The sequence below is a fragment of the Protopterus annectens genome, chromosome 10.part0, assembly GCF_019279795.1.
Source record: "Protopterus annectens isolate FY-2018-M chromosome 10.part0, PAN1.0, whole genome shotgun sequence".
NCBI lineage: Eukaryota > Metazoa > Chordata > Ceratodontiformes > Protopteridae > Protopterus > Protopterus annectens.
The window spans coordinates 1,632,418,352-1,632,431,469 of record NC_056744.1 but is presented as its reverse complement, the minus strand read 5'-3'; the positions used below and the strand labels follow the sequence as shown (position 1 = coordinate 1,632,431,469).

Here is a 13,118-nt window from a genome sequence, read left to right as displayed (position 1 = left end):
AGGGGGCCTCTGGCAAGGTGTACATCCCTATTGGAAGTCCTGAGGAAGTGCTCTGAGCCAACTAATCTGTGATATATCTTGTTTTTTGCTTATTTGAGTTATTTATAGCAGTTTTATTGTCTGCATATACGTTGCTAGCTAGTTTCACTGTGTGAGGTATTGACTAGAAATTTTCTACAATTAAGCATCTGGTTGGGTTTGTTTGTTCTGAAGTTTCCAGGTCTCCCTCCCTATTGATATCCTGTTTTTATACTTGGGTGGCTTTGCAGTTGCCAGCCCCTACTGTAAATTTGATCTAGGACACTCCACCCAGTCTAGTGTTACTACCTCATTCTACCTAATCCAGGGAGAACATTTGAAAAGGCCAACCCAGTTAGTTTCTGCTTCTCCTTTCCCCTTTCCACTTGGAAACAAATTTCTAAGCTTGTTTCCTGGCTTTCCTGCAAGTCTATTCCAGATACAGATTTGTTGTATCCAGGACTGTAAGCTTCTGAGCCCCCAAGCCTTTCTGTGATGGAGGGAAGCCTTCTAGATTAATTTAGTTTCTTAGAACTAGCCAGTTGTCTAGTTTCAGCACTCTAATCTGTTTCTTTGAGCTCAGCACGTGTTCAAAACTCATTGTAAGCACTAAAGCTACAAATTACTACAGCACTCAACCTCACTTGTCGAGAGGAAAAACAGTTTTTAGTACTTGATAAGCGCCTATCCAGGCCTGTCTAAGGGTCGGCTCCTAGTGTTTTCTCCTGTCTACCTGATGAATCTGGGCATCTTTGGGGCAATGCAACAATTGCCTCATGTACACAGGCAACCTTCTCCTACCACCAAACACTACAACCTGTGAGAAATGCATTTGTATAGCCAAACTGGAAGCAAAGCTGTCTTCACCCAAGACTGGACTAGAGAGTTGAGAAAGTAAACACTTGCACCGCACCACACTCATCACATAGTCCACCAAAACCTACACCACCAAAACAGACACCTAGAAACACAAAACACACACCTACATTCGCGGAGGCTCTGAAAATAAATCTACCCAAGCAACAGGGACCTCCAAAGCAGAAACGTAAGCAAACTCCACCCCCCCAACACAACCGAAATGACACCTAGCCCACTAACTCGGTGTGCCACTCAAACAGCCCATAAGGTTTAACAACGTTCCAAACACTCTAGTCATAGGTGACTCTATAGTCAGGCACACTGTTCCACTCATGAGGCTAAACAAGGGGAAAGTTACTGTCAGGTGCCAGGATCTGCCACATAACGCATGCACTCGGGCCACTCCACAACACGTACAAATATGATTGTCATTGTCTATGTTGGAGTGAATGACCTGAGATGTACTTCCCTGGACTACATGGAGGAGCTGTCCGATCTTGTAGCCCAGGCAGGTATGACCCTAGCCCTGAGTAGCATCCTGCCATCACCCAGAATGATACCACAGTACAAGGACAAAATGATTGACTTCAATTGGCTAAGCTTCTGGTGCCATTCTAAGGGGATCCAGTATCTTTCTGCCTGGGATGACAAGATCGACAAACCACAATGCTTTGACAGAGATGGCCTGCACCTGTCGTCAATGGGATTCCGGATACTGGCTAAGGCTCTTGCCACCCCTATAGTACCTTTTTTAGGCGAGATTCAAATGACAAATTCACGACCATAACATGTACAAGCGAGCAAAATCTGAGGGTTATGCTACTTAATGCTAGAAGTCTAAACCTCAAAATGCACTCACTCAAGGCACTCCTAAAATGGAGAACATCGACATATGTGCAGTGACAAGAGACCTGGTTCAAGGCTCCATAGAGCACCCCTGCATTACCAGGCTATAATTCATACCACACCTTTCGGCCATCTAACCTGCACTAAAGGCGGAGGAGTGTCCATATTCATTAAGGATATCCACACCTCCAGGCTAGTTGCTCAGCATAATGCATCAGAGATTATCCAAGTGCAACTAACTCTGGGCAAGACCACAATCCAAATTGTAGCTTGCTACAGATCCCCCACCATGCCCCAGGATTCTCACTCTCTTTTTCTTGATACACTGGAAAATATTAGAGTACAACCTAACACCCTAATAATGGGCGATTTCAGCTACCCCACTATTAAATGGGAAAACTACATTTTACCAACTCTTGTGCTCAAAATTTTCTGGAATTCATAAATTCCAGTGCCTTAGATCAACTTATCCACACCCCCATCAGGGGCAGCAATATCCTAGACATGGTCATTACCAACATGGGCAACCGAAGTCAATTCCTTGGTCAGATCAAACCACAAGCAAATCACCCTAGACATCCACATCCCACCCCCACCCCACCCCCATTAGGGAAACCACTGTAAAAAAAATTCTCCAAAGCCAACTTCACGCTTCTTAAGACAGAAGTAGCAAACTTCACGACACCCATGCTGACAGACAATCGAGGTACGACTGAATCTTATACAATTTGCATTTTATAAGCACTTACACGAGTGCATGGATAGTGCAATCCCTAACAGAACCAAGATGCTATCCTCCAAAAAAAGAAGCAAATTTGGTGGTCCCATGCTATAAACTCTACAACAGAAAAAAAATGTAAAATCCCATGATTGGAGGAACTCCAATGTCCGCCTCGGTAAGAAGCTGAGATCCCTATAAAATCCTCCAAAGCTAGTTACGAAAAACTCGCCACCGATTTCTAAAGACCACCACAAAGCGTTCTATAACTGTCAAGAATCTCAATGGCAATACTCTGATCTGCTCTGAGTTACAGCACAATGGCACTAAATATACAGAACCAACTGATATTGCCAACATCCTGGCTGATGGGTTCAGTGCTAATTTTACCCCTCTCTCATCCCCTAAAGGGACCATCTCTACCGGAAGAATGCAAAGTTCCTGTAATCACGGCTGCACAGGTAAAACTCTCTCCAGAGCCAAGAACACAACATCCCAGGCTGCATTCTACATGAACTACAGCATGAACTGGCACCCCAAGTACCATGTTCAGTCCTAGCCTCCCCTCAGGCTTGGTGCCCACTGAATGGCCCACAGCAACAGTTATCCCACACCACAAAGGGAGAGCCACCCCGGGAACTGCCCTATTAGCCTGACAAGCCTGGTCTGCAAGGCTATGGAACATATCATGGAACTTGTAAAACAATGACATTGGTCATCTCTAGACTGGACCCTACCCAGTTCAGGTTTGTAAAAGGCAGATCATGTCTTTTAAACCTGATGGACTTCTTTGAAGCGGTCACCAAAGCTGTAGATGAGGGTAAGGTGGTTCACACAGCCTATCTAGATCTCGCCAAGGCTTTAGACAGCATCCCCCATCTGGAATTTATAGATAAACTCCCTAAACTAGGTATAAATCCGTAGGTCACAAGATGAGTTGCCAACTGGCTCACTGACCGAACCCACACTGAAAGTAGCAGACTCTAAATCAACTTCAGACCAGTGACAACTGGGGTACCACAGGGTTCAGTCCTAGGTCCCCTCTCCTGTTGGCCTGTACTTCAGAGAAGTAGATAAAACACAGAAGGTCTTTGGCTAGCAAAGTTCGCAGATGACTGCAAACTAGGAGCCATAATCAAAACTCCCAACTATGTGGACAGCCTTCAGAAGGGCCTCACTGAGATGCCTGGTGTTAAAGCCATGGCCTCGAGCTCAATGCCAAAGTGCATTGTCATCCCTTCTGGTAAAAACTCTGTACCTATGAACTTCCACATAGGCGCTAGTCTGCTTAACCCCGAAAGTGTGTCCTTGGGACACACAGGTGGACAGTAGTCTCTCCTTTGATAATCACATCGCCACAGTAGTCAGGAAATCCTGTGTGGCACACCTCATCCAGGAAAAAGAGGTCATTGTTCCCCTTTACCCATCAACTCATTAGTATAGAGTACTATGCCCCTTTCTGGTATGTGCCTCACAAGACCTCTACAACTGGAAAGGCCGCAGAAATACCTCAGAGTATTGCCGGCCTCAAACAGATGCCCTACGCAGACAGTCTCAAACTCCAGCTTTACTCAATCGTATATCACCTACTCAGTAGGGTTGCCACCTTTTCAAATGGCCGAAGTGGGACATTTTCGGGACACATCAGATTTTACAGGCCGACACATACCCACTGTCAGTACAAAGGATTTTGCCTAAATATTCTTGTAACAGTTTAGTTGCTTCTGTTTCTTGTAACATTTAGGTATTTTAGATACTGAAATAACGATTTTTATGCAACTATTACATAAAATATGGAACATAATTATGTCCTACAATATCAGGACATTTGCCATTTTTAATATGTTTGTCAGGACACAACTGCCCAAAGTGGGACAGGTGGTAACCCTACTACTTGGAGGCTATCTCTGCCTAACATGGAAAGCTAGGTCAAACACAGAGCTGTTGGGCATGCTCCACTTAAATAAATCCCAAACCCTCCGTGCTACATGCTCTAAAGACCTAAACCTTGTCACCACAATAAACAGAACATGCTGGAGGGATAGATTCCTGTCCCAGAGACTTCCTGTACTCAACTACCTATGTATATCAAACAAAGCTCCTCATTAGCACTCTTCAAGAAAAATCTTGATTGGATGGGAGATGGGAAATTCCCCCCGGGGAACACTTCTGTGGCTCTGCTCGACAGGGGCACAGGAAAATAACTTTCTTGGGTGATGTAAGCCAGGGAACCTTGTTGGCTAGGCTTACTTAGGTAGATACTAGGCTATCGGCCCATGGTCCTATGAACCTTTTATATAGTAAATTCTTTCATGTCTGTTCACAGGAGATTGGATGTGCACAGTTGCAAAGGTCTAAAATGCAACACTTTAAGAATTGGCAAACTGTCCCAAGAGATTTCTGTACCTGTGTGTGTTGTCATTACTAAGCCCCTCTTTCATTTGAGTTTAACTGTACAAGAATGCATGGATCGTGCCATCCCAAGCAAAACCAAGACTCTCTCCTCCAAGAAAAGGAAACCAGTCTGGTGGACTGCCATAAACCAGCTATACAATAGGAGGAAACTAGTACAGAAAAGAGTAAAATCCCAAGAAGGGAAGACCTCCCAGATCAGTATCTGCAAAAAACTACGATCCCTCATAAAATCCTCCCAAGGTGCAATTTGAAAGAAATTGCCAAGGACTCCAAAGATAACCACAAGGCATTCTTTAGCTATGTCAACAAGTGGCAATGTTCAGATCTGCTTGGAGTTGGTGCAGAGTGGCACAAAATACACTGAGCCGACAGATAGCGCCAACATCCTGGCAGACAGGTTCAGTGCAAACCACCCCCAAAAGGGTCCATAACCATACTTGGAAGACTGCAGAGTCCCTGAAATCAGACACTCTGGTTAAAACAGCCCTCTCCAATGCCAAAAACTCAGCATCAATGGGACCGGATGGTGTCCCAGGCTGCGTCTTACATGAGCTCAAAAGACTAACCCCTCACCTAAACACACTGTTCAAACTCAGCCTCTCCACAGGCTACATACCCATAGAGTGGCACACAGCAATGGTTATTCCGCTCCACAGAGGTGGAGCCACAACAGATCTGGAACTATCTCCCTATAAGCCTGACTAGCTTGGTTTGCAAGGCTATGGAGCGCATCATCATGGAACTATTGGGAACCTCCAAACACTGGACCCTACCCAGTTTAGCTTTAAGGGCAGATCATGCCTCCTAAATCTGGTGGACTTCTTCTTTGAGACAGTTACCAATAGACGAGGGAAAGGTGGTACACACAGCCTACCTAGACCTCGCTAAGGCCTTCAACACCATTCCCCATTCTGTGGTATAGATGAGCTTACCAGCCTGAACATAAACCCCTATGTCATAAGATGGGTTGCGAACTGGCTCACGGACAGAACCCACATGGTGAGAGTTGCGTGAGCTAGGTCAGTCTCTAAACCGGTTACAAGTGGTGTTCCCCAGGGCTAAGTCCTAGGACCCCTCCTGTTCAGCATATACTTCTCAGAGGTACAGGCAAGCACAGGAGGACTATGGCTGACAAAGTTCGCAGACTACTGCAAACTAGGGGCTATAAATGACTCTGGCTGACAGACATCCTCTAAAAGGGTCTCACTGAAATGGGTACCTGGTGCCAAAATCATGGCCTCAAGCTAAATGCCAAAAGTGCATAGTCATCCCCTTTGGAAAAAAAGCAAAGTACCCACAAACTACCACAGAGGTGGTAGTCCCCTAAATACCGAAGACTTAAGGGATCTGGGGACCCAAGTAGATGGTAATATCACCTTTTGATAATCACATTGCCAAAGTGGTTAGAAAATCCTTCTGTGGCCCACCTAATCACAAAAGGGTTTGCATCCAGATTGAGGTCATTCTGCCCCTCTACTCATCACTCATCAGACACATCTTAAGAGTACAACGCCCCATTTGGGATGTAAATAACAAGACACCTGCAACAGCTGGAAAGACAACAGAAGTACCTCACCAAGATGATCCATGAAACAGATGCCCTATGCAGCTCGACCTGAAGAAACTCCGATTGTACTCTGTTGCATACCACCTACTCAGAGGTTCTCTGCCTGACATACAAGGCCATGTCCAACCCAGAATTGATGGACATGCACCACCTAAAGAAAACCTTATCCCCTCGAGCCACACTCTCTAGGATCTAAACCTCACCACAATAAACAGGACTTGCTGGAGGGATAGATTCCTGTCCCTGAGACTTACCATGCTTTGGAACAAGATCCCAATCTACATTAGGCAGAGCTCCTCGCTAACGCTGTTCAAAAGAAACCTTGAGTGGATGGGAAACTGTTTACCTCCGGGATCACTTCAGTGGCTCGGCTGGACAGAGGCACAGGGTACTAATCTAAGGGGATGGTGAAAGCCAACACATTCTGGCTAGGCTTATAAATGCCTTCGGGCAGCTAACCTAGTACCAACCTATGAACCTACCTTCAGAGTGTTAAATGCATGTTTTGTAGCAGGAGGTTGCATGTTCCTGCTAGGTATAACCTTAATGTTTTGGGTAACAGTTATGCGAATAAGTCACTAAAACCTTTAGTAATGCATCTCCCTTGTGGTAGGGGAGCATGTTGGTAGGTAAATGTGGAGACTGGAAATGAGGCGTTCTTGTCCCTACAAACATTTCCAGGTATGTATGAGATCTAGCCAATTTGGCCACATGATTTTGACCTGGTACTTCAAACAGCCAAACACGCACACACTTGGTCTTGCCACAAGTCTATGAAAGTGCAGCAGTGGATCAGAGTCTGATAACTGTCATTCCAGGCAGCATGAAAAAGCTAAGGCCAACCAAAACTGACAGGTTAAGCTTTTGCTTTTGATCTACCAGTTGCAGCTAGTTCAGTTTGATAGCCAAGAGGTGACTTATGTTGCATTTAGGCAGTGTGGAGTATGCAATCTTTTGGCGTATCCAAACTCCTGTTGTCTGCTTCACTTTGATCTGAGGGATTAACAAGGATACTGTTTTTGCCAACTGGCCCCCAAACTTTGAGGCTCATCCAGAAAGCCAAACTACACGAGTCCAAGCTTAACAGCATCTCCTCTCTGGCTTACACCTGGTTTCCTGTTAAACACCATATGTGAGCTGCTAGTGCATGCATGTGCACATAACACCACTGTCTCCTTTCCAGTATTCTGGTGCACCTTTTATATGAAGGCTCAGGTGAGGTTTCTACCTTGAAACCAATTGTGATTGCTTCAGTTCCAGTTGGAGCTGTTTAAATGGAATGCCTCTAATGAGGAAATGTGGATTGTGTTCTGGTTGGTCTTTGATCTAGGTCAAGATCGTTTTCTGTCGGATGTAGCATCAGCTGGTCTACTGTAAAGCTGTTTCAACAGCTATTTTTAATTTGGTGAGCAAGAAGCTTCCCTGAAAGCTGGTTAGGCACTTTCTGTGAAGTGCAGTTCATCTCAGACCTACATTAATGGATCTAGTTCTCCCACCCAGATTTTTTTATCTTGGGGAAAGATGACTAATCTCCCTCTCCCCAAGCCAGTATTTGTGGAGGCAAATTTTGTATTGGTAAAAGTTCTTTGTCTGCTGCTAATAATTTCAGAACCCATCAGATTACTGATTGGGCTGCCACCCCACCCAGGTATGTAGTCTGTCAAATGTTTGCTCATCCTTTAATATTTTGTTGTAGGACATAAGTGAGTATCTTCTCCTGGTTTCAAAAGCATGCATGTAGCTTTAGTGGACACCTTTGGAGCATTAGTTGGGGACTTAGTCCATCTAGTATGGATCTTGCATAATGTACAAAAAAATTATCTACTTTGGAAACTAGTCTAAAAGGTCCACCCTGGATAGTGGATGCTTATGCCCATTTATCTCTAGTGGCCTAAGGCAGAATTGGAGGGGGGTTGGTTCTGTAATTTTATTATGGGAAAACACCATCTGCTGTGTGGTAGACTGAACCCAAATGCTGCTTTCCCTACAGTCTCTCCACCACCTGTGGCGATGCATAGCCTAATAGCTGAAAGAACATGTGCAACATGGTGACCTGTTTGCTGTCAAAGCTGTAGAATCTTCTGTCCACTTGTTTGGTCAGTTGAACACATTCCTTCAGTTTTTTATATATAGTTTAATACAAAGTTAATGGCATTTTGTGACTTTGCCAAATGTTAAGCTGCTAGTTGTGTTCTTAGTGCCATAGCACCATTAACATTGCAAGCATTTTCAAACTATACTGTTTGTTGCTAGCTGTGTTGTATCTAGCTAGCCAGACATATTGATGCACAGAGTTTATCAGCATTACTGATCAGTACATTCACCCATCCTGGTAATGGTTTTATTTGCCAGTCTGACCACTTTCAGTACGGATCTACTTGCAGCAATGGTTGGAGAGCTTCTGCTAAAGGGTCTGAGTCATCAGATGGCTGGAGTGACTTGGATGCTGGTGGTGTGCTCTACAAAACTCACTTTGGGTTTTTCAGCCAACTTGTGCTTAATATGTGGTTTGTCATAGACCTTTGTAGCTTTGTCCCTCGTATCCTCATTTTTCATTTCCTTCCAAGTTCAGGGCCCATCCTAAGGTTTTTTCATAGACTGGGTATTTTGAAGAAGCACAGAGCGGGTTGACTCTTGGCAACAGCTGGGTGTTCATGGCTCTGACCTTTTGCTTGCATCAGGTCATTTTAGATCCTGTAGCACTGAAGGCATTCATGACAGTGTTGTATGTTATACTCTAGCCCCCTCTGCCATCTGGGGTAGATAAATGGTACCTATTTTTTCTTGCTGGGTGCTGGTATTTTTGTTTGGATAGGTCTGCCATCACAGTGGTATTTTGACTGTTATTATGTTACGTGGCTGGACCTTGTTAAATGCAAGCACTTTGACCCCATTCTGATGTCTTAGTACTTCCTGGATCCTTGGTTGTAAAACACCTTGGGCTTAATTGGGTAATTTTAGCGAGTTAAGGTCTACTGGTTGCCCATTGAGCTGAAGCGGATTAAAGCTTGTTCTGTCATCTGTATAAGAGCAAGTTGTGTGCGTGCACTCAATTACTTAACTCAGCAGTGAGGGCATTCAGCATAAGCTGTGCATCTCTGATGATCCTCCCCTGGTCATCAGTATGTGGTTTAAATGAGTTGGTAGTTTCTACGGATAACCTTTCATTTGGACATCAGAGTTTTCTGACCCTATGTAGGGGGTGAGTTTTCTGACCCTATGTAGGGGGTGAGAGACTTTGAATGAATTCATTCCAACAACTGTCTGGTCCTAGCCACCTGATTATGGCTACATCCATTATGCAAGCTCAAACGCCTACAAAATGTTTTACCTGATTAGACTAGTGCCACTAATGATTTGAAAGGCTTATGCATGCATTCACATAACACTTGATAAGGTGGCCTTAAGCCTTATAGGTTCATAGGAAGTACTAGGCTAGCTGCCCTTGTGGGTCACTTTAAGCCTAGCCAATTTACTATTTTTCTGCTCTCTAACCTATTCCATTTGGCTGGAGATTGGCCTTATCCATCCCTTGATAATTATATTGCCCTTTAAAGAAAAGAACTGGGATCTTGCCATAGATTGGCCTAATAAGGGCTGAGGTAAGGTCCTAAACTTTCCCTGGTGAGCAGTCTGCATCAGGCAAAGATTTTTGTGGTGGGGGTTGCAGACCTTTTTTGGTAAGGTGACAGTTTTAAATGACCATGGACTGCAACTGAGGAAGTAGGTGCACAAGACAGTAGCTTTTCTGTTTTGAAAACTACTTTTAATCTTAAGAATTGTAACAGTATGTTGTGTGTGTTTTATTAAGAATTATAACAGTATGTTGTGTGATTTTGTTTTTTAGATTTTTGACAAGACACCGTTTAGAATGGCCTTGCGGGTAAGTGCATCAGAAGTAAATCTCCATTCCAGAAAGCCACAGTCCGCTAGAGTCAGAGTGGCGGTTCGTCTTAGACCCTACGCTAAACAAGATGACGAAAAACAGCAGGGCCCATGCGTCCGTGGTATTGATGCACAGTCACTGGAAATAATCAACTGGAGAAACCAGACTGAAACTGTGTGCTACCAGTAAGAATACTTTATATACTCATTCCATTATTACTGCAAACCAGTATGCAACATAGTACTGGGGCAGTGTATGTTTTCTTGGGAAAATCTCTTGTACCATTTCCAGCATACTAGCAGCACTGGAAGCAAAGACTGAGCCCCTGTATTAAGTTTGCATCTAAGAGGATGTTTTTTTTTTTTTTTTTTTTTTTTTTTTTAATTACAGGTTTGACAAGTTTTATGGTGAGAAGGCATCGCAGCTTGATGTATACAAAGGTTCTGTTTTACCAATACTTGGGCATATACTGAATGGACAGAATGCCAGCGTGTTTGCTTATGGCCCAACAGGTGCAGGTGGGTGACTATTTTGATTAAATGCATTTTAACTGAACAGAGCTACACACTCAAAGGTAGTTTGAAAAGGTGCTCTGTATTCCACTCTTTTGAAAAAGTTCAAATCAATCGTGTGTGTGTGTGGTACTGTATTCAGAGCAAGTTTAGACTGGGTAAATTTTAACTTAAATGTATCAGCTTGTTCAACTATTACAACATAAATCAGCTTGCATAAACTTCTGCATTTTTCTCGTCTTTATTTGTATATATTTGTCCAACTAATTTACTTGTCTATCAGGTGTCTTCTCTAGACTTGCTGTCATAACCTTGTGTAGTAATTTGATACCTTTCCCACATTCCTACTTCAGATGCCCTCGCCTAGCTAAACTTCAGTGCTTTACCCACTGTATTGCCTCACGTTTTGTAGCAGTAGTTTTCCTAGCAATTGACCTGTTAGCTGTATACGCTGCCACCTAGTGTTTTTAAGGTGGTTGGTTGTTTTTTCCCGGTAAGGGGTCGCCACAGCAGAACTCCAGTCCACTAATGATTGGCAGTAGATTTTTACGAAATGCTGAGGTGCCAGCTCGATGCCCAACATTCAACAAAGGCACGCCCAGTTACACACGCATGTCTTTCGAACGCTACCCAACCGCGGGGAGGACATGCAGACTCCACACAGAAGGCACTCCCAAGCCACACCGAGAATCGAACGGGAGAACCTCCAGCTGTGAGGTAACAATATACCTCCAAAATCCCCCTTTTTTAAAGTTAACTCTCAGTCCTGGACCCTTGTAAACCTCATTATTCATGTTCTTTACTTTGTTTCAACCTGTTGTGTCCCTACTTGACACTTGTTCCACTGTTAAGTAGCATCTCTCCAGTAACTTGGTAGCAGTTCATTTATTTTCTTAATTACTTCATCTGGTTCATCAAATGCCAACCCTGTTTCAATACACCTTTTAATGTAATTAAACAAATGCTTTTAAGGTCGCTTCTGAAGAACACTCTTCCAGTGACTGCCACACATCCCACAACACTTTTATGAGTGGGGGGGGGGGGTTGCTATTGGCTGGGATTTTCCATACTTGCACTTCACTGGTTCAACATCCAAGGAGTCTTAATGCAGACATTCTGCCACTAGTGTAGAGCATCAAACCTTTAACCTCCTGCAAGATCCTGTGTAATTGTCTACATGCCTTGCCTTCCAGTCCATCGAACTGCATTAACTGCTTCCATTACTTGCTTTTAATCTTGGTTTGCTGCTTAATTGCCTCCATCACATGACTATTGGTCATGCAGTTATTCACCTTCCTGAAGGGAGGAAACTTCCCTAAATTTTTGGAGACCAACGTTCCTTTCAAATTTATATAACATTTGTGTTGGCAGCCTCTCTTTTAGCTTTTTAACACTCTTCTTTACCTTTTTTTCTAGGTGGCAAACACTGGTCATCAGTGATTATTCCATCTTTCAAAGCTTGTGTGGGAAAATTGTGTTATAGAAATCTCATCTTCAAACAGCACTGCACATTTGCAGAGTCCTACAACCCTTACCCAATATAGCTCACTACCTGAAGTATTTGGTCCTTTACCCTTTGACCCTACTCCAATTATGGCTCCCTTTACCCTGACAAAACGGTAAATCACTGGTACTGAATTCCTTGAAGCAGGAAGGAATGCATGCTCCTTTAAGGGCCAAAGGGTTGGATCAGGCAAGGGAACCGAGCTATGCAGTTCTGTATGAAAGATGCAATGGTGAGAATTTAAAAAGGCCACATTTGTTAAAAAGGTAGACTAAACGAAAGTTGTAGCAGCTGTAAAACTTGATACCTCAAACTGACTTGGATTTAAAGGTACTAATATTGTTGCTCTTGCAAGAGACCAGGTAAAGCTTTTAAGGCAGAATGCCAGCCTCTGGACAATGAAAGATGAGACAAAGTAACAGGCAAGTAGGGAGGGCAAAGCTGGTCATGCTTCAAGAAATGGTACCATTTACTTGTGCAGGATTTTTAAAAATTGAAAAGGTGAGCAAGGAAATATGCTTTGCATGGCAGGTTTGCTGAGGACTAAGGTTTACATGCTGCTTAAGGAGAACAGTTTGTTACAATTCTGAATGGCCGATAGACCATATCTGCTTATGGTCACAAGATGTCTTTTTTTTTTTTTTTTTTTAAATCGTACAGATATTTCAGTACCTCTAAAATGATGAGAATTGCCAGAGTGTGGTGAAATTGTAGTTGTCCGGACTCTGACAATATGGATTTGCTTGTATTTCGTTTGAAGCAAATTGAAAAAGCTTGGGGGATTTAACTGTTTG

At 43.5% G+C, this 13,118-nt stretch overlaps 1 protein-coding gene across 1 annotated transcript in view; it reads left to right on the top strand.

Annotated features, from left to right (window-relative positions):
* The window catches only part of KIF22 (kinesin family member 22), a 638,755-nt gene that overhangs the window by 50,335 nt on the left and 575,302 nt on the right, over nt 1-13,118 (top strand). The window contains exons 2-3 of the mRNA XM_044086339.1: nt 10,270-10,493; nt 10,699-10,826. Coding sequence (XP_043942274.1) covers nt 10,294-10,493; nt 10,699-10,826 — 328 coding nt within the window. The 5' untranslated portion in view covers nt 10,270-10,293. The remainder of the gene's footprint in view (nt 1-10,269; nt 10,494-10,698; nt 10,827-13,118) is intronic.